At 45.0% G+C, this 21,097-nt stretch overlaps 1 protein-coding gene across 1 annotated transcript in view; it reads right to left on the reverse strand.

The window, feature by feature from the left end:
- IL1RL1 (interleukin 1 receptor like 1) overlaps positions 1-20,628 on the reverse strand; it is a 37,199-nt gene extending 16,571 nt beyond the window's left edge. The window contains exons 1-6 of the mRNA XM_038762837.1: positions 20,399-20,628; positions 15,746-15,911; positions 15,481-15,643; positions 8,425-8,493; positions 7,147-7,294; positions 6,896-7,035 (exon numbers count right to left, since the gene is read on the reverse strand). Of these exons, the coding sequence (XP_038618765.1) occupies positions 6,896-7,035; positions 7,147-7,294; positions 8,425-8,493; positions 15,481-15,643; positions 15,746-15,911; positions 20,399-20,628 (916 nt within the window). The remainder of the gene's footprint in view (positions 1-6,895; positions 7,036-7,146; positions 7,295-8,424; positions 8,494-15,480; positions 15,644-15,745; positions 15,912-20,398) is intronic.
- Positions 20,629-21,097: the final 469 nt, after the last annotated feature.

The raw sequence follows: 21,097 nt of genomic DNA on the forward strand, positions 1-21,097 counted from the left end.
TAGATGGTGCTCCAGTGATAAACTGTGAAGAAAAAAAAAAGGATGGGGAGAATGAAAGAGAAAGAGTGTATCAGTGAGCCAGGGAAGGTGGGGCAGTTTGATAATTGCTATGATTCTCTGGCTGTATGCCAGGGAGAGAGATCAGAGCTCATTTCAAACAGAAGTGTCATATGGATCATAAGATAAGGAAGCCAAAGCAAAAACAGTGCCAGATTTTGCAAACAACAAATATGACAGCACAACAAAGGCCAGTCTTTGTGTGTGTATGCACTGTGTGGTCAAGATTCTGGGTCTCACACTAGTCTTTTCACTCCATACTCATCCACTGATGAATTTCACTGCTGCTGATGTCTTCAACTATGAAGGACAACTGTACACTATAATTAATCCTACACATAAATTCTTCATTTCATAAAACCTGCAGGGGCTGGGTTGCCTCTCAGGGAAGAAAAGGAACCCAGAGGATCATGGGTAGCTATATGGGACATGAGTGGTTTTGGAGGAGGAGAAGAGAAGGTGGGAAAGGAGTAGAGGAAAGGACTTGGGTTATGGCCGCAACTTCCGGCTAGGGTGGCTCTCCTGAATATTGGACAGGGAGATACCTGTGATGTCATGTAATTTATGCAGGACAAGTAACAAAATTAGGGGCTATAACTCTAGAACATTTCCCCAGAGAGAACTGCCCCCATTAAGTATACAGCCTTTGTGTTCCCCTCCCAGGTTAGTGTGAATCTAGCACGGCATCCAAATCATAGAACTTGGTGGTCCCGGTTTGCTCAATGCCAAAATTTAAAAGGAGACCTAAAGATTTCCAGTTGGGACAGATCAGCTAAAAATTGGAGAATTGACTACCCTCCAGCTGGGGAAGTCCTGCCCCCAGCCCCACCTTACCTGGATTTAGAAGTGCCAGGACATGACTTCCCTATCTCTGTTCCCATGTGCCCTAACTCCCCCCATTTCCTACCCACTCGTAGCTCCTGTATCCCTTCAACTGGGCCAGACTAGTAACCAAAACTGGTCCAGATTTTTTAAACTGTTGCTTTAAGTGTATCTTCATGGTCCGCTCCCAGTCCTGTGCCCCAGTCACCTCCAGTATTCGCCACACAGGTGGGATGCTTCCTTAGCTTTGACTGGGACTGGAAGGGGCCTCCAAGCCAGGGAAGGAAATGAAGGTGGTTGTCGAGTTATTAAAAAATGGTATAATAAAATAAAAAGGCCTGACTGGTTTTGGACAATGGGCAAGCCTGCTGGAGGGGACCAAAGAGCATATGTGGAGAGAGTGAATTTGAAGTGTAAACTCATCCCCTAGACTGTAAGCTCATTATGGGCAAGGAATCTTTCTGGTAATTCTGTTGTATTGTACTTTCCCAAGCAGTACAGTGCTCTGCACATCTTGTCTTATGATGTTGAGTGGTCTCCGACCCATAGAGCTGCCATGGACACATGTCTTCCAGAACGCCCCACCTCCATCTGCAATCATTCTGGCAATGTATCCCTAGAGTTTTCTTGGTAAAAATATGGAAGTGGATTACCATTGCCTCCTTCCACATGGCATCCTTGAGTCTCCACCCTTGATTCTCTCCCATGTCACTGCTGCCCAGCACAGGTGAGTTTTGACATAGAAGATTGCCTTCCACTCACTAGCCACTGCCCAAGCTAGGAATGGAATGGATATGCCTCTGCTTGAGTCTCCCTCCCGTAGTAAAGACTGATAAAGCACTGGAAACTCTTCAGGTGTAGCCCTGAGAGGGGGGCTCTGCACATACTAAGCACTAAATAAATACCACTCATTGATTGATTGACTGAGGGGAAAGCAGGAGAGTTAAGTCCTGGTAACTCTAAGGTGGCAGGGAGGGGGCAGGGGTGTCTGGGAGGGGGCAGGGAGGGTTTACTTACCTTGGCAAGAGGGCGGCAGGTTCAGAGGGCTTCATCCGACAGTGCAGCAGAAGTGGCTGCGCTGTCGGCTGTCTGAAGGGATCACCTGATGATTTCTGTAAGGTGGAGACTTCTATAGCAGCCTGAGCTGGATGAATACAAAGTGGCAAAGAGAAAGAAAAGCCTAAGGAAGTTGAGGGAAAATGTGGCATCGGCGGGCTAAGATAGAGACCTGACAGAGAGCAAAGGTTGAAGGCCTTCTGGAGGAGAAAGCAAAAAATTGAACTAGGATGATTCGCTGGATCATGCTGCCTCTGCAAAGAACTGATTGCTGCAGCAGGAGGTGCAGCTCTTTCTTTGGTGCCATTTTGTCTCTGTGATGACACATGCAAAATGAGCTTTTTCACATTCCACCCCTTTCGTCCACCTGTTGACTGGCCCTCTGTGCCCTCCTCTCTCCTCTCACCCTTCCTCCTACAGCGTAGGCCTGGGAGTCAATCAATCAATCCTATTTATTGAGCGCTTACTGTGTGCAGAGCACTGTACTAGTCAGAAGGTCATGGGTTCTAATCTCAGCTCTGCCAATTGTCTGCTGTATGACCTTGGGCAATTCACTTCTCTTCTCTGGGCCTCAGTTACCTCATCTGTAAAATGGGGAATAAGACTGTGAGCCTCATGTAGAACATGGACTGTGTCCAACCCAGGTTACTTGTATTCCCCCGCTGCCCCAAGTGCTTTGTACAGTGCCTGGTATGTAGTCAGTGCCTAACGTATACCACAGTTATTATTATGTCCTGGGAATCAATATGGTCTACTGCATAGAGCAAGAAGTCAGAGGACCTGGGTTCTAATCCTACTCCACCACTTGACTGTGTGACTTCGGGCAAGCCACTTAACGTCTCTGTGCCTCAGTTACCTCAGCTCTAAAATGGGGATTAAGTCTGTGGGACATGGACTGTGTCAAACCTGATTAGCTTATATCTGCCACAACACTTAGTACAGTGTCTGGCACATAGTAGGCGCTTAACAAAACACCATAAAAAATAAAAAATGTCCTGCCCTCCACCACAGATCATTGAAATCTCTGTCTCCATGGCTCCCTGGTCCCTTCCGGCCCTATTCTTCACTCCCTTGTGAGCTGCATAACACTCATTGTCCCCAACACTCGTTGTCCCCAACCTGTGCCAGGCCAGACCCACCCACCTTGTCCTTGATGCAGCTCCCCAAACTGCCTCCTTTGCCTTTCAGTTTCCCTTTACAATGGGCACCTTCCAGTACCTGGGAGCCATGGGGGCAGAACAGGGACTTGGGCAGCCATGGCCTCTTTCCCCTCCTGGTTCAGTCCTGGCATTAATAATAACGAAAATAATAATTACAGTATTCATTCAGTGCTTACTACGTGCCAAGCCTCTCCTAGGAATCGATGCCTTAGAGTGGCAGGAGAGTTTGTGTATGCTGATGAAGCTTAGAACTATGCAATATAGTGAGCCTACTGTTGGGTAGGGACCGTCTCTATATGTTGCCAACTTGCACTTCCCAAGCGCTTAGTACAGTGCTCTGCACACAGTAAGTGCTCAATAAATATGATTGAGTGAATGAATATAGAGTTATCCATAATGGAAAGGCCTAAGCTGAAGCATTAGACAAGGTTGATTCACCTGTATTGGACAGCAGCAGCATGGTAAAGAATCAAAGGCAGATGATCGAGCAATCAAGTTGTCGATCAAAGACAACAGCAGGGTCTCAAGTTTTTACTGCACAGAAGAAGGCAATGGTAAACCACTTCTGTACCTTTACCAATAAAACTCTATGGATACACATATCAGAATGACTTTATAGCAGAAGATGGGATGTTCTGGAGAGGGTGTGTCCATGGAGTCGCTATGGGTCAGAAACGACTCGACGGCATTTGAAAAAGAAGAAGATGTGCCAAGCACTGTTCTAAGCACTGGGGTAGATACAGTTTAGACATGGTCCCTGTCCCACACATTCACACTCACACTCGGGCTCACACTCTTAATCCCCATTTTACCTATGAGGTAACTGAGGCCCAGAGAAATCACTTGCCCAAGGTCACACAACTGACACGTGGCAGAGCCGGGATTAGAACCCAAGGCCTTCTGATTCCCAGGTTTATGCTATCTCTTTGGGAGTCTGTACTGTGGACTGTAAATGAACCACATGTCACGGAAAGGATGGAGAGCCTGGGCCAGGACAAGCCTGAAAAGAAAATGCCATATGGGCATATCCAAATGGGCAAGGGTTGGGACAGGGAGGTGGGACATGGGGAGATGATGCTTCGAAGAGCTGGGTGGTGGGGGTAAGTATAGGCAGAGTGAGAGGAGGGAGGCACAGTTAGTAGAGGACAGACTGGGTGGAACAAGGATGACAGATTGGGAGAAAATGTAAAAAGCCTTCCGCACGTGTCTTCGCAAAGTCAAAGACGACACACTATCGCACATCTGTTCTAGGGACCTCTGACATTACCCATGTGTGGGAGCTCCTTATGTGGTGCTCTGTGAAGGGGATAGAAGAAGGGAGGGGAAATAAGAAACTCTACGGAAGAAGATACACCAATAGTCTCTGGTAAGAGGCATCAGTATCAGAAGGATGGAAACAAAAATACTTACATGGTGGGGGTGGAGGAAGCCAGGTGATTTTTTTAGAGCCTCGATTTTTTGAGCTATAAGATGGAACATGTAGCTAAATGTTTGATTCCACAATCAAAAGAAAAATAAACGTGTGAGAGAAGCAAAAGCAGGTGTATTAGAGGAAGAGATAGTGGGTAATAAGGGACACAGAGACCAAGGAGGCCACAAGAGGTACAGAGGGACACAGAGGGAGACAAGGCCAGATAGGAGATGATGACAGAAGGACAAAGTGATGGGAAAGTCTGGAGAGAAGGAGTACTCTGTGGGAAAGAAAGATGGGAGACCGACATCGACACAAAACACAGAAACAGTAACACTGTAAGAAAGACTGAGCTACTTGCTCACCGAGACGTCCTTAGCACCAAGCAGACTTGTGCAGCATCAGCAGAAGGATAAGAGGTAAGTGAAGCAGCTGCTGAAACTGCGAGAAGTGTAGCTTGCTGGCCGGAATTTCAGACATAGATCCTGGAAGAGTAGGAATCAGGCAGGGTGGGAGTTTAAATCACTCAATCACCTTGCCCGCTCCTTTCTTACCTCTCTGCTTTCCCACTATAATCCAGCCTGCACTGAACTCTCTCCCACATCCTGTCTCTGGCCTGCAATGTCCTTCCTCTTCATATCTGACAGATGATCACTCTTCCCCTCTTCAAAGCCTTACTGAAGGCACATCTCCTCCAAGGCCTTCCCCAACTAAGCCCTCTATTTCTCTGCAACTACTCCCTTCTGCATCACCCTTGCCCTTAGATTTGCACCCTCTATTTACCCCTCCTTCAGCCCTACCGCACTTATGTAATAGATCCATAATTGATTTATTTATATTAATTTAGGTCTCCTTCTCTAGGCTGTAAGATCTGTGTGGGTAAGGAATGTGTCTACCAGCTCTGTTACACTGTACTCTTCCCAGCACTTAGTATGGTGCTCTGCACACAGCAAGTGCTCAATTAATATGATTGATCGAATGGGGGAAGTGGCTTCAGTTTCTTACCTTGTCCTGTAGCTGCTCTAATCTACAGTGTTTTTTACCTGCTGCTAGCACTGTCCTTGTTCTGGTGGTTTCATCTCTCGCACTGGCTCCTTCAGTCCAGACAATGACACTAGAGGCACCTCTGTGGTCCTCAGACAGAACAAATAGACTACAGATAAGTAGACTCTGGCTCCTGGATATAGCTTACCTCTCTTCTGCAGCACTGAGGGCTGGGGAAGGGTTGCAGCTGTGCCAATTGCCATCAAGAGGCAGGGGAATATAACTGCCTTCTTGTCCTTCTCAGGGCCATTTTGGCTACAGCTCTGATCCCCAGGTTCTGGGGCTGTGACCGGTGGGAGAGGATTACCCTTCTATCAAGAGTGCTAGAAAACTGTGGGGTGCATCATAACTTTCACACAAAACAACGCAACGTAAAAGCAACAGTAAACACTGGCTGCATCGACTTTTATTTATTGCATACATCAGAAAAAGAATAATACTGAATTGCACAGGAATAGAGAGGAATCGGTAGATGGAGACAACCCAATTCATTAATAACACAAGAGCAATTTTCTGCCCTGAATCAGGGAGGTAGAAACAGGATAACAAGTCATCTTAGCATCTGGGTAAAACTGAACCAAACCAATCCAGACAGACACTTGTCTAGACAAACAAAATAGTTTACCCCCAAACTTATATGGCACTAGAAATGGAGATGGTTAAATAGGAAATCCCTGATGGAGTGGCTGCCTAAGCAATGAGAAATGATCACAGGATACATCTGAAGGAGGGGTCAGGAGGTGACCACATTGGCCTCCTTGATTTCACCACTCAGAGTCAGGGGCAGGGTGAGATCAGTGGCTTCAGAAAGGCCAGTTACTGGTGGTGGGACAGTTGGCTTGAACTGTCTCCATTGGCCTCAGGAGGTGGCCCCAGTTGGACCCTTCAGATAATTGAAATATCCAGGGTTAAGTGAATTCTCTAGTTTATGCGGTTGTGTTGTAACCAGATCTTCCCAGAAATAGGTGAATTTGGGAAGAGGCAAGGGAAGGAGGGAGAAGCAGGAACAAGAGGAAGCAGAATTCTGTCAGAAGTTAGGAAGGGGAGTGGTGTAGTGGATCAGGTAGAGAGTCAGGGGTTCCCCAAATTTGGAACTGCTATCCTGAACTTGGGCTGCAGCTAAACAGGTTGCATGGGGGAATGGGCTGTTTCCAGACTCCATTCCTAAATGTCACACCCCAAAGCTTTGAATTGGTCCAGTTTCCTAGGGTGTTGTCTGGAGATGACCCAACCCTCCATTTAGGAAACAGAATCAGAAACCCAGGGTCCTTGCCCCTCTACTTCAAGATCACTTAAGCGCACCCTCTCCCCTCCCTCAAGCAAAATCAAGGCCTTTGCTTCTTACATGACTCTTTCTTTTTTAATGTAATATAGTGTGCTGTCCATCCATGCTGGTTTATGGCCACACATTGAAACTCAGAAGAGAAATCATTGTCTTCCACTCGTGTGATTTTTAATGTGTTGTTCATGCAAGAGAGTTGATTGCTAAGATTAGTGGAAAGGAAAGAAAACTTGTTATATTTCATGGTTTCTTAAAAGTTTTAAAAACACTGGGGAGGAGAAAGGGACAGAAATTTTCAACATTTGTAATCCTACCTTGCTGAAAGCATTTCTTCTGGATACTCATGAAATCTGGAGTCCTTGAAGCTATGAATAATGGTGTCATCAACAAGCCACTTGAGAATAGCTATCTCCTGGGGACCTGTCCCAAAGCAGGCTGAACAGGAAATGGCTACAGGGGCACCTAGACAGGAATTGAAAGAGTTAAAAGCCACACAGTGTTCAACTTATTCCACATAGGATTTGATGTACCCTGGAAACCCTTTGGCCCCAAATGAGGCTTTTATTCTTCTACTCTCCCACCACCTCATTTCATTCTCCTCCCAGCTTACTCTCTCCTCCCACAATAGGGAGTCATCACTATATTTTATACAAGTGTTTTGTCCTAAGCAGTCCCTGAGCTACAGAGACAAGAACAAACTCCTGGTTGCCTCTGTTTATTCTCCTCTTGAAGCACGCAGAGGCTTACCCTAGGTTAGCATTAGACTGTAGGATCCTTGAAGGAAGGCATCATGTCTTCAACCTCTATTGTACTGTACTCTCCCAACCTCTGCACGTAGTAAGCACTCTATAATAATAATAATGGCACTTATTAAGTGTTTACTGTGTGCAAATCACTGTTCTAAGTGCTGAGAAGGTTACAAGGTGATCAGATTGTCCCATGGGGGGCTCACAGTCTTAATCTCCATTTTACAGATGAGGTAACTGAGGCACAGAGAAGTTAAGTGATTTGCCCAAAGTCACACAGCTGACAATTGGCGGAGCTGGGATTTAAACCCATGACCTCCGACTCCAAAGCCCATGCCCTTTTCACTGAACCATGCTGCTTATTTGGGCAGATTTTTTCGGTCAAGGCTCATAATTTTGCACTCCCATTCCTTCTCCTCCCTGGATAATAATAATAATGATGATGGTATTTGTTAAGCATTTACTATGTGCCAAACGCTATTCTAAGCACTGGGGTAGGTACAAGATAATCAGGTTGTCCCATGTGGGGCTCACAGTCTTAAATCCCCATTTTACAGGTGAGGTAACTGAGACACAGAGAAATTAAGTGACGTGCTGAAGGTCTCACAGCAGACAAGTGGTAGAGCTGGGATTAGATCCCAGGCCCTTCTGACTCCCGTACCAGTGCTCTTTCCACTAAGCCATGCTGCTTCTCTAGACTTTTGAGATTCACTTCAAGCTCACCTCCTGTTTATTCCATACCTCCCACCTCTAAATTGATAGAGACAACTTTATCTGCATGTAATAGGCACTCAATAAATGCCATCAATTGATTTATCAAAATAAACATGGCAGCCAATCACTTACCAAGTTTCACTTTTTCCACAGCATTGTTAGGAGGGATTTTAATTTTGGGATGAAGTGAGGTTCGTCTCTCTGATGAAATGAAGGATAAAAAAAGAGAATAAGATATTCATTATAACAAGAAGCATCCACAATGTTAAACCCAAAAGCACCAGGGTAGAAGCAGAAAAAGGTTCCCAATTGTTACAACACAGCCAATCCTGGGCATTCGCCGGTTCCCAAACACGGAGCCCCCATCTGCATAGCAAGAAACAACACTGACAAACCTAGAACTTCCACCTTTATGGACTTTCAGGTTGGCACTTGCCTAGTTAGATTAAAAAGTGCCATTTTCTCCAACTACAGCTGTATAAATACTCTGCTCAGGCTACCAGATTAAATTCATTCATTCATTCAATCGTATTTATTGAGCATTTACTGTGCGCAGAGCACTGTACTAAGCGCTCGGGAAGTACAAGTCGGCAACTTATAGAGATGGTCCCTACCCAACAACGGGCTTGACTCTCCATTAGGCTAATATTCTGGCTGCACAGGTATCTTTTGCCCATGGTCTAAAGCACCAATCTGGGAGTCAGAAGATGTGGGTTCTAATCCTGGCTCTTCTACGTGCCTGTTGGGTGACCTTGGGCAAGTCACTTAACTTCTCCAAGCCTCAATTTCTTCATCTATAAATTGGATATCAAATACCTCTTCTACCTCCCTCTTTAGATTGTGAGCCCCATAAGGGAAAGGGACTGGGTCCAACCTGATTATCTTTTATCTAGCCCAGAATTTAGTACAGTGCGTGGTACAATGTAAGCACTTTTCAAATATCACCATTTAATTGGACCCCTCTCCATTCTCTTCCTTCTGTATCCCTTGCACCCCACTTTCAGGGAGTGGCTAGAGTATCTGAGCCTTTTGTCACTAGGGATATGCTAGGAACCAGGAAGGTGGGTTTCACACATTTAGCTTTGTGAGCCTTAGCAAGCCTGCAGCCCCTGGATTCATTCATTCATTCATTCAATCATATTTATTGAGTGCTTACTGTGCGCAGAGCACTGTACTAAGCACTTGGAAAGTACAAGTTGGCAACATTTAGAGACGGTTCCTACCCAACAACGGGCTCACAGTCTACAAGGGGGAGACAGACAAAAAAACAAAACATGTGGATAGGTGTCAAGTCGTCAGAAAAAATAGAATTAAAGCTAAATGCACATCATTAACAAAATGAATAGAATAGTAAATATGTACAAATAAAATTAATAGAGTAATATATCTGTACAAACAAACAGGGAGGGGAAGGAGGTAGGGTGGGGGGATGGGGAGGAGGAGAGGAAAAAGGGAAGCAGCGTGGCTCAGTGGAAAGAGCACGGGCTTTGACGTCAGAGGTCAGGGGTTCAAATCCCGGCTCTGCCACTGGTCAGCTGTGTGACTTTGGGCAAGTCACTTAACTTCTCTGGGCCTCAGTTACCTCATCTGTAAAATGGGGATTAATCAATCAATCAATCGTATTTATTGAGTGCTTACTATGTGCAGAGCACTGTACTAAGCGCTTGGGAAGTACAAATTGGCATCACATAGAGACAGTCCCTACCCAACAGTGGGCTCACAGTCTAAAAGGGGGAGACAGAGAACAGAACCAAACATACCAACAAAATAAAATAAGTAGGATAGAAATGTACAAGTAAAATAAATAAATAAATAAATAAATAGAGTAATAAATATGTACAACCATATATACATATATACAGGTGCTGTGGGGAAGGGAAGGAGGTAAGACGGGGGGATGGAGAGGGGGAGAGGAAAGAAGGGGCTCAGTCTGGGAAGGCCTCCTGGAGGAGGTGAGCTCTCAGCAGGGCCTTGAAGGGAGGAAGAGAGCTAGCTTGGCGGATGGGCAGAGGGAGGGCATTCCAGGCCCGGGGGATGACGTGGGCCGGGGGTCGATGGCGGGACAGGCGAGAGCGAGGTACAGTGAGGAGATTAGTGGTGGAGGAGCGGAGGGTGCGGGCTGGGCAGTAGAAGGAGAGAAGGGAGGTGAGGTAGGAGGGGGCGAGGTGATGGAGAGCCTTGAAGCCCAGGGTGAGGAGTTTCTGCCTGATGCGCAGATTGATCGGTAGCCATTGGAGGTTTTTGAGGAGGGGAGTAATATGTCCAGAGCGTTTCTGGACAAAGATAATCCGGGCAGCAGCATGAAGTATGGATTGAAGTGGAGAGAGACACGAGGATGGGAGATCAGAGAGAAGGCTAGTGCAGTAGTCCAGACGGGATAGGATGAGAGCTTGAATGAGCAGGGTAGCAGTTTGGATGGAGAGGAAAGGGCGGATTTTGGCAATGTTGCGGAGCTGAGACCGGCAGGTTTTGGTGACGGCTTGGATGTGAGGGGTGAATGAGAGAGCAGAGTCGAGGATGACACCAAGGTTGCGGGCTTGTGAGACGGGAAGGATGATAGTGCCGTCAACAGAGATGGGAAAGTCAGGGAGAGGACAAGGTTTGGGAGGGAAGACAAGGAGCTCAGTCTTCGACATGTTGAGCTTTAGGTGGCGGGCGGACATCCAGATGGAGATGTCCTGAAGGCAGGAGGAGATGCGAGCCTGGAGGGAGGGGGAGAGAGCAGGGGCAGAGATGTAGATCTGGGTGTCATCAGCGTAGAGATGATAGTTGAAGCCGTGGGAGCGAATGAGGTCACCAAGGGAGTGAGTGTATATTGAGAACAGAAGGGGACCAAGAACTGAACCTTGGGGAACCCCCACCGTAAGAGGATGGGAGGGGGAGGAGGAGCCTGCAAAAGAGACTGAGAAAGAACGACCGGAGAGATAAGAGGAGAACCAGGAGAGGACGGAGTCTGTGAAGCCAAGGTCAGATAACGTGTGGAGGAGAAGGGGGTGGTCCACAGTGTCAAAGGCAGCTGAGAGGTCGAGGAGGATTAGGACAGAGTATGAGCCGTTGGATTTGGCAAGCAGGAGGTCATTGGTGACCTTTGAGAGCGCAGTTTCCGTGGAATGAAGGGGACGGAATCCAGACTGGAGGGGGTCGAGGAGAGAGTTGTTGTTGAGGAATTCTAGGCAGCGCGTGTAGACAACTCGTTCAAGGAGTTTGGAAAGGAATGGTAGGAGGGATATGGGACGATAACTAGAAGGTGAGGTGGGGTCAAGAGAGGGGTTTTTTTTAGGATGGGAGAGACATGGGCATGTTTGAAGGCAGAGGGGAAGGAACCAGTGGAGAGTGAGCGGTTGAAGATGGAAGTTAAGGAGGGGAGAAGGGATTAAGACTGTGAGCCCCCCGTGGGACAACCTGATCACCTTGTAAACTCCCCAGCGCTTAGAACAGTGCTTTGCACATAGTAAGCGCTTAATAAATGCCATTATTATTATTATTATTATTAAGGGGGCTCAGTCTGGGAAGGCCTCTTGGAGGAGGTGAGCTCTCAGTAGGGCTTCGAAGGGAGGAAGAGAGCTAGCTTGCCGGCTGTGCGGAGGGAGGGCATTTCAGGACAGGGGGAGGATGTGGGCCAGGGGGTCGATTGTGGGACAGGCAAGAACAAGGTACAGTGAGGAGGTTAGTGGCAGAGGATTGGAGGGTGTGGGCTGGGCTGTAGAAGGAGAGAAGGGAGGTGAGGTAGGAGGGGGCGAGGTGATGGAGAGCCTTGAAGCCGAGAGTGAGGAGTTTTTGCTTGATGTGTAGGTTGACAGGCAACCACTGGAGATTTTTGAGGAGTGGAGTAACATGTCCAGAGCATTTCTGCACAAAAGTGATCCGGGCAGCAGCGAGAAGTATAGACTGAAGTGGGGGGAGACAGGAGGACGGGAGATCAGAGAGGAGGCTGATGCAGTAATCCAGTCGGGATTTATTCCAGTCGGGAATTTATTTCTGAATGGCATTCAGATTCCTGAATGGCACTGCAATCCAAGAGGAGCCCAGGAGTGTGTGGGGAAAGTAATTTATCCTATCCTGCTTTGATTATTCATTCATTCATTCAATCGTATTTGCTGAGCACTTACTGGGGGCAAAGCACTTGATTACTGTATCAGCCACTTTTCTGAGCTCCCTGCTGCCTGTTTCTCCCCACTCCAGTCCACACTTCACTCTGCTGCCTGAATCATTTTTCTACGAAAAGGTTCATGCCCTTTTCCCCACTCCTCAAGAACCTCCAGTTTGTGCCCATTCACCGCCACATCAAACAAAAACTCCTCACTTTTGGCTTTAAAGCATTCAATCACCTTGCCCCCTCCTACCTCACTTCACCACTGTTCCTACTAGAACCCAGCGCTAATACTTTTTTCCTCTAGTGCTAACCTTCTCACTGTCCCTCGATCTTGTCTATTTCACCACCAACCTCTTGCCATGTCCTGCCTCTGGCCTGGAATGCCCTCCTTCCTCATATCTGACAGACAATTACTTTCCCCCACTACAAAGCCTTACTGAAAACAGACATCTCCTCCAAGAGGCCTTCCCAGACTAAGCCCTCCCTTCCTCTTCTCCCACTCCCTTCTGTGTCACCCTGACATGCTCCCTTTATTCATCCCCACTCCAAGCCCATCACACTTATGGACAAACCTGTAATTTATTTATCTATATTAAAGTCTGCCTCCCCTTCTAGAGTGTAAATTCGTTGTGGAAAGGGAATGTGTCTGCTTATTGTTATATTGTATTCTTCCAAGTGCTTAGTACAGTGCTCTGCACACAATAAATGTGATTGAATAAATTGAGTGAATGAATAAATTAATTAAAAGGGAAGATCAAATCTGGGGTGAGAAGAGGGGTCTCAGTCTAGAGAATTCCCAGGAAGATGTGTTTTGAACCCCAGCCAACTCCATTAATCCGGAGAATTGGAGGAAATGGTGAAATTCCCTGAGGAATCCAGTCTGTTCCAAGAAGGGATAGAATTTTAAATCCTTGGTGCATGTTGAGGGACTTTCACCAATTCACTCAAGTGTGGCTACTGGATTCAGAGGATATCTCACCATTAACAGACTTGATTGGGTCCTTCCTATGTCCAGGGTGCTTTACTAGGCTCTGGAAAACAATCAAAACAAGTACAAGACACAGTCTCTAGACTTAAGGAGCTTGCAGTCTAAAGGGGAAAGCAGATACAAAACAGAGTATAGATGTGAGGTACTTGTGGGCAGAGAATGTGTCTGTTGCTGAATTGTACTCTCCCAAGTGCTTAGCACAGTGCTTTGCATGCCGTAAGTTCCCAATAAATACAACTGAATGAATGAATTTAAAAAAACTAATCAGTCAATGCTATTTATGAGCACTTTCTCTGTTCAGAGCACTGTACTGAGCAAATGGGAAAGGACAAGCAGTGCCTACTGAGTGCCTACTGTGTGCAGAATACTGCGCTAAGAACTTGGGAAAGCACAATATAATTGAATTGGTAGACACGAACCCTGCCCACAAGGAGATTACAGTCTATGTGAGGAGGTAGAAATTAAAGTAAATTACAATAATAATAATTGTGGTATTTGTTAAGCATTTACTGTGTGCCAGGCACTGTACTAAGCACTGCGGTGGCTATAAACATATAAGGTTGGACATAGCCTCCGACTCACATGGGGCTCATAGTCTCAATCCCCATTTTGTAGATGAGGTAACTGAGACACAGAGAAATGAAGTGATTTTGCTCAAAGTCACAAGAGCCAGGATTAGAACCCACAACCTTCTGACTCCCAGGTCTGTGCTCTTTTCATTTGGCCATATTGTGCCACTTCTGAGGAGTGAAGGAGGGACAGGACTACCGAGCTCTGTCTCTCCCACCACAGAGAAAACTGTGTGCAAATGTCACCGGTGGTACAGACAGCTTGGCAAACCTCCCTGCAGATGTGGGGCCCAGGGCAATGAAGCCTATTGGGAAAGTGATCTACTCAAGCTCTGCTTCTCTTATCTTTTCCATTTAGAACCTAATAATAACAATAATGAAATAATAATAATAATAATTGTGGCATTTGTCAAGCTCTTACTATGAGTCAAGTACTGTTCTAAGCACAGGGTAGATACAACGTAATTAAGTCAGACACAGTCCCTGTCATCATCATCAATCGTATATATTGAGTGCTTACTATGTGCAGAGCACTGGGGCTCACAGTCTTGATTCCCATTTTACAGATGAGGTAACTGAGGCACAGAGAAGTTAAGTGACCCATGTGACAGAACCAGGATTATAACCCATATCCTCTGACTCCCAGGTTCATGCTCTTTCCACTAGGCCATGCTGCTTCTATAGAAATCTAATGGAAATCTAGTTTGTGGAGAAGTTGTATTTAATGAGGGCAGGTGTTGGTATATTTTTTTCCTGACTGTTGGAAACAGAGGGAGAAAATGACAGTGGGTGGACCAGGAATCAGATGGCTAGAATAGGAAAGGGAGTGTTTATACATGGAGAAATAGATGTCATGGAAATTCTGTAAGCTGACAAAAAAAAAATCTGTAGTACTGAAAATGTTTTGAAATTCCCTCTGTCATATCCTCCGTAAAACATCACAGACAACCAATATGACACAATTTGACTCTATAACTTGTGGAGACAATGTGGGCTACTGGAAAGACTGTGGGCCTGAGTGTTAGGAGACTTAGATTCTTGTCCCAGATCTGCCACTTGCTTACTGCATGATGTTGATGAGTTACTTAACATTATTGGGACTCATTTGTAAAGTGAAGATAATCAGACCTGCCTCTCCTTACCTTAAAGTCTTGTTGTGAGGTTTAAAATGAGACAACAGCTATAAGAGTAGTTTGGAAAAATAAAAGCACTCTACAAAAATGGCATTAACAAACACAAGTTGAGTTGACATCTAAACAAACTCTTGTAAACCAGGACCTCACAGAACCCAATGGCATGCATACACATACACACATGCACGTATGTACACACACACACACACACACACACACACACACACACAGCTTCTGGACAACAACACACTGATGGAATGACCAATTAATGACAAATTTTATTTTATTTTTTTAAATCAAGGTTAGCACCAGTGAACTTTTTTTTGTTTTATTTAGCGTACCAAAAAAGCTTCCTTGCTTTTCTTCCACAAAGACTCAGAAATAAATGCCAGATGGTCACCTTACCTTTAAATTTGAATTCTACTGTTGCAGTCACTGGATAAATAGTTCCTTTTTCATTGTGGACAAAGTGGCAGGTGTAATTTCCTGAATCGGCTTCAGTTGCACCTATGATCAGCAAGAAGTCCTTCCTTGAGAAATATTTTGCGTCACGCAAGGGTTTGCAGTTCTGAGGGGGAAAATTCCATTCAGTGTTGGAGAGCAACCTTTAAATCACTCAATTTTAACAATGACTTGATTTCTATGTATAGCATTATTGGTTTATAGTTACCTGAAACCACTGAATGTCACCTGAATTATTATAGGTATCAAGATTAGGGCAATAGATGGTTGATAACTCATTTGGAAACCGATAGATCAAATCATTTGGGGTGACACAGCCAGCTTGTTTGGGGTATATCTTCACATTCACCAATGCAGATTCCCTGGAATTGTTGCTGATAAAATAAGACAAGTCATTTAAAAAAAATGCAGCATTCCTGAGCAATGCCTTCCATAAGGTTTTTATTCTTTGGAACTGAAAGCAACGGGATTTGAGAAATTCAGTTAAATGAGAGAAGTGTCCCAGCAAGAGTGCTAACCCGAAGAGTAAGTTAAAGAGGGAAAGTGATTTGTTCTGATTCTGACCTATTGAATGCTCATGCTCTTTTAATCAATTTCAAGTCGTCAAAATCTTCCTGGGATATTTCTCCCCCCTTTTTTTTTGTCTTATGCCATCGAATCATCGCCGACCCATAGTGATGCCATGGACACAACTCTCCCAGAATGCCCCCCTTCCATCTGCCATTGTTCTGGCAGTGTATCCATAGAGTTTTCTAGGTAAAAATGCAGAAGTGGTTTACCATTGCCTCTTTCCCCACAATAAACCTGAGTCTCTGCCCTCGACTCTCTCCCATGCTGCTGCTGCCCAGCACAGGGGAGTTTTGACTTGTAGCAGATTGCCTTCCCCTTGCCAGCCACTGCCCAAACTAGGAATAAAATGGATATGCTTCTGCTTGACTTTCCCTCCCATAGTCAAGACTGGTAGAGTACTGGAAACTCTCCAGGTGCAGCCCTGAGAGGGGCTTTCTCCATTTGCCACTGCTTTATTTTTCTTTTTGAGGGCTACGATGGAATCTCCCAGAATAAAGAATTGTGGAGCCCTAGTCCCATCATGAAGATCTTGAGATTGACTAGGCCAGGAAAATGATTTAAGTGAGAGTAATTTACACCCACCTCATATTGTCTGGTGCTTGTCAGGCATGCTTCTGGTGGGGCCCAGAGTGCACAGAGTAGGCAGGCTTTATTATAGTACTTCTTATGCCACGTGTGAAAACCATTTTCCAAAAGGGTGAGACTTGGTCAATGCCTTCTGTGACCTTTCCTTATATTTGGAACAATCACATTTGTAATCTTCTGTACTAGTTTGGATCTATTTCTACAGTATTTATTATTATTATTAATAATAATAATAACAATAATAATAATAATAGTATTTGTTAAGCATTTATTATGTTCCAGGCACTGTTTTAAACATTGGGGTAGATACAAGATAGTTGGGTTGGACACAGTCCCTGCCCCATATGAAGCTCATAGTAATCCCCATTTTACAGGTGAGGGAACTGAGGCCCAGAGAAATGAAGTGACTTGTCCAAGGTCACACAGCAGATGAGTGGTGGAGTCAGGATTAGAAACCAGGTCCTTCTGACTTCCAGACCTGTTTGCTATTCACTAACTCATGCTTCTCTATCCACGAGGCCAAAAATGTCCATTAGTATTATTCTTATTTTAGCAATTTACTCTTTTTTCTCCATGTATCAAAGAATGAACTTTTTTCATAGGCTTGTCAACTTTGTGTTTCCCCTTGCAAATCTGATGTGTTCAAATCCTTTTTTTGATTGACAACGATTAATTGGTAAAAGCTTTTTCCAAATGCAGAACATCGTGGTGTTGGATGCTGTCATTATATATTTTTATTGTGTAATTCCTTTCTCTATTAAACAATCAGTTTTATTTATCAGTTTATCAATCAGTAGTATTTACTGAGAACCAACTGCTCAATAAAGAACTTGACAGAGTATAATCTAACTAGACTATGTGATCCCTGCCCTTAAGGAACTTACATTTTATCACAGTTTCCTATCTGATCCACATCAAACCAATTTGAGAAGACAAATAATAGGGTTTTTTGGGTATACTCACTACCTGCTTCCTGCTACCAACTTTCTGACACTTCCTGCCCAGTAAACACATAAGCTATTGGTTAACTGATTGAGGAGCAGAAGCAAGATATGGAGGCTCACCTGCAGGGAAAGAGGGAAGTTCAAAGCAGAGATCATAGTTCCATGTCCTTGAAATGACTGATTTATCATTTGGTATTTCAGTCCATCAATGGTATTTACTGAGCACTTGATGTTCATTCATTCATTCATTCAATCATATTTATTGAGCGCTTACTGTGTGCAGAGCACTGTACTAAGCGCTTGGGAAGTACAAGTTGGCAACATATAGAGATGGTCCCTACCCAACAGTGGGCTCACAGTCTAGAAGGGGGAGACAGAGAACGAAACAAAACATATTAACAAAATAAAATAAATAGGATAATTATGCACAAATAAAATAAATAAATGAATAGAGTAATAAATTCATACAAATATATATACATATTTACAGGTGCTGTGGGGAGGGGAAGGAGGTAAAGCAGGGGGGATGGGGAGGGGGAGGAGGGCTAGAGGAAGGAGGGGGCTCAGTCTGGGAAGGCCTCCTGGAGGAGGTAAGCTCTCAGTAAGGCCTTGAAGGGAGAAAGAGAGCTAGCTTGGCAGATGTGCGGAGGGAGGGCATTTCAGGCCAGGGGGATGACGTGGGCCGGGGGTCGACGGCGGGACAGGCGAGAACGAGGCACGGTGAGGAGATTAGTAGCAGAGGAGTGGAGGGTGCAGGCTGAGCTGTAGAAGGAGAGAAGGGAGGTGAGGTAGGAGGGGGCAAGGTGATGGAGAGCCTTGAAGCCGAGGGTGAGGAGTTTTTGCCTGATATGTAGGTTGATTGGTAGCCACTGGAGATTTTTGAGGAGGGGAGTAACATGCCCAGAGCGTTTCTGGACAAAGACAAACCGGGCAGCGGTGTGAAGTATGGATTGAAATAGGGAGAGACAGGAGGATGGGAGATCAGAAAGGATGCTGATACAGTAATCCAGACAGGATAGGATGAGAACTTGAATGAGCAGGGTAGCGATTTGGATGGAGAGGAAAGGGTGGATCTTGGCAATATTGCAGAGGTGAGACCAGCAGGTTTTGGTGACGGCTTGGATGTGTGCAGATCACTGAGCTAATAACTTGGGAGAGTACAGTACAACAGAGGTACTAAACATGTTCCCTGCCTACAGTGAGCTCACAGTTTAGAGGGGGAGACAGACATTAATATGAATAAATAATTTACAGATATGTACATGTGTTGTGGGGCTAGGGTGGGGTTGAATATCAAGGGCCCAAAGGGTACAGATCCAAGTGCCTAGATGACACAGAAGGGAGAGGCAGTCAGGAAAAGAGGGGTTAATCAGGAAAGGTCTCTTGGAGGAAATGTGACCTCTATAAGGCTGTGAACATGAGGAGAGTGGTGGTCTTGCAAATATGGAGGGGGAGGGAGATCCAGGCCAGAGGGAGGTTGTGAGAAAGGGGTCAGCAGTGAGATAGATAAGATTGGGACACAGTGAGCAAGCTGGAGCTAGAGGAGCAAAGTGTGTGGACTGGGCTGTAGTGGGAAATCAGTGAGGTAACGTAGGAGGGGGAGAGTTGATTGAGAGCTTTAAAACCAATGTGGAGGTGGATAGGCAATCACTGGAGGTTCTTGAGGAATGGGGATACATGGACTGAATGTTTTTTTAGAAAAATGATTTGCACAGAAGAATGAATTATGGTCTAGAATGGAAAGATACAGGAGTCAGAGAAGTCGAAATTATTATTATGCAAATGCAGGAGAGGATAAGTGCTTTGATCAGAGGAGTAGCAGTTTGAATGGAATCTCCAGTGATTGCCTATCAACCTTCAAATCAAGCAAAAACTCCTCATTATCAGCTTCAAGCCCCTCCATCATCTCGCCACCTCCTACCTCACCTCCCTTCTCTCCTTCTACAGCCCAGCCCGCACACTCTGCTCCTCTGCCACTAACCTCCTCACTGTGCCTCGTTCTCACCTGTCCTGCCATTGACCCCTGACCCACGTCCTACCTCTGGCCTGGAATGTCCTCCCTCCACACATCCACCAAACTAATTCTCTTCCTCCCTTCAAAGCCCTTCTGAGAGCTCACCTCCTCCAGAAGGCCTTCCCAGACTGAGCCCCCCTTTTTCCTCTCCTCCTCCTCCTCCTTCCCTCCTCATTGCTCCCCTCCCTCCCTCTGCCCTACCCTCTTCCCCTTCCCTAAAGCACTTGTATATATTCGTACATGTTTATTACTCTATATTTTCTACATATTTATTACTCTATTCATTTTATTAATGATGTGTATATAGCTATAATTCTATTTATTCTGATAATATTGACAACTGTCTACTTATTTTGTTTTGTTGTCTGTCTTCCCCTTCTAGACTGTGAGTCCATTGTTGGGTAGGGACCATTCTCTATGTTGCCGATTTGTACTTCCCAAGCGCTTAGTACAGTGCTGTGCACACAGTAAGCACTCAATAAATATGATTGAATGAATGAATGAGTGAATCAGAGGAGTAGCAGTTTGAATGGAAAGAAAAGGACTAATTTCAGCTTTGTCGTGAAGGTTGAACCACAGGATTTGGTGACAGATTGAGTATGTGGGTTGAATGAGAGAGATGAGTTGAGGATAATGCCAAGGTCATGGGCTTGTAAGTCTAGGAGGATGGTGGTGCTGTCTACAGTGATGAGAAAGTCAGGGGGAGGAGAGGGTTTATCTGGGAAGATGAGTTTTGTATTCATCTTACCTTTGCTGGATACAAGTGTAGTTTTCAGCATCTTCTACCAAAGTTGGTAGGAACTTGAGCATATCTCTGGAGGAATATCTGCGTTCTCCTTCTCTGGCAGGAATGCTTTCATTTGTTTGTGTAACATACCAATCAATTTGGAAGCCAGCTTGTGGATATAAAGGGCAAGCCACAATCAAAGCTTCACCTTCTTTTGCCACATAGTAATGAACTGCAAATGAACAATACATAAGCCATTAAATCTGCTTGAGAAAAACCCCAGTGCTTAGAACAGTGCTTGACACATAGTAAGCACTTTACAAGTATCACAATTATAACTTAGTGGAATGCGCTTGAGAGACAAGTATATACCATAAACTCTGCTTCTCCTGTGAAATTTTGTTCTTTATAGCATGGTCATCACCAAAGAACAAACACTTCTCCAATTATGTTAGGAAAATATTGATGTGAACAGAATGTAAAGTGAGACTTACTATTGTAGTCTGCTGTGCAGTGGGTGAGGAATATACATAGAAGGACCAGGGAACAGGACTGCATTGTCTATTTCTAAAACAAAAAGAAAAGACTGCCAGTTCTATATCAAGGAAAACTATGACAAAAATTTTCATCACCAAATTGATTTTCATAGTTTTCTAACTGAGAAATAGACAGCATTTGTGTGCCTAAAAACAAAACCCAAGAGCTATTAAGAGTTATGAG

Source organism: Tachyglossus aculeatus, chromosome 2 (assembly GCF_015852505.1).
Source record: "Tachyglossus aculeatus isolate mTacAcu1 chromosome 2, mTacAcu1.pri, whole genome shotgun sequence".
NCBI lineage: Eukaryota > Metazoa > Chordata > Mammalia > Monotremata > Tachyglossidae > Tachyglossus > Tachyglossus aculeatus.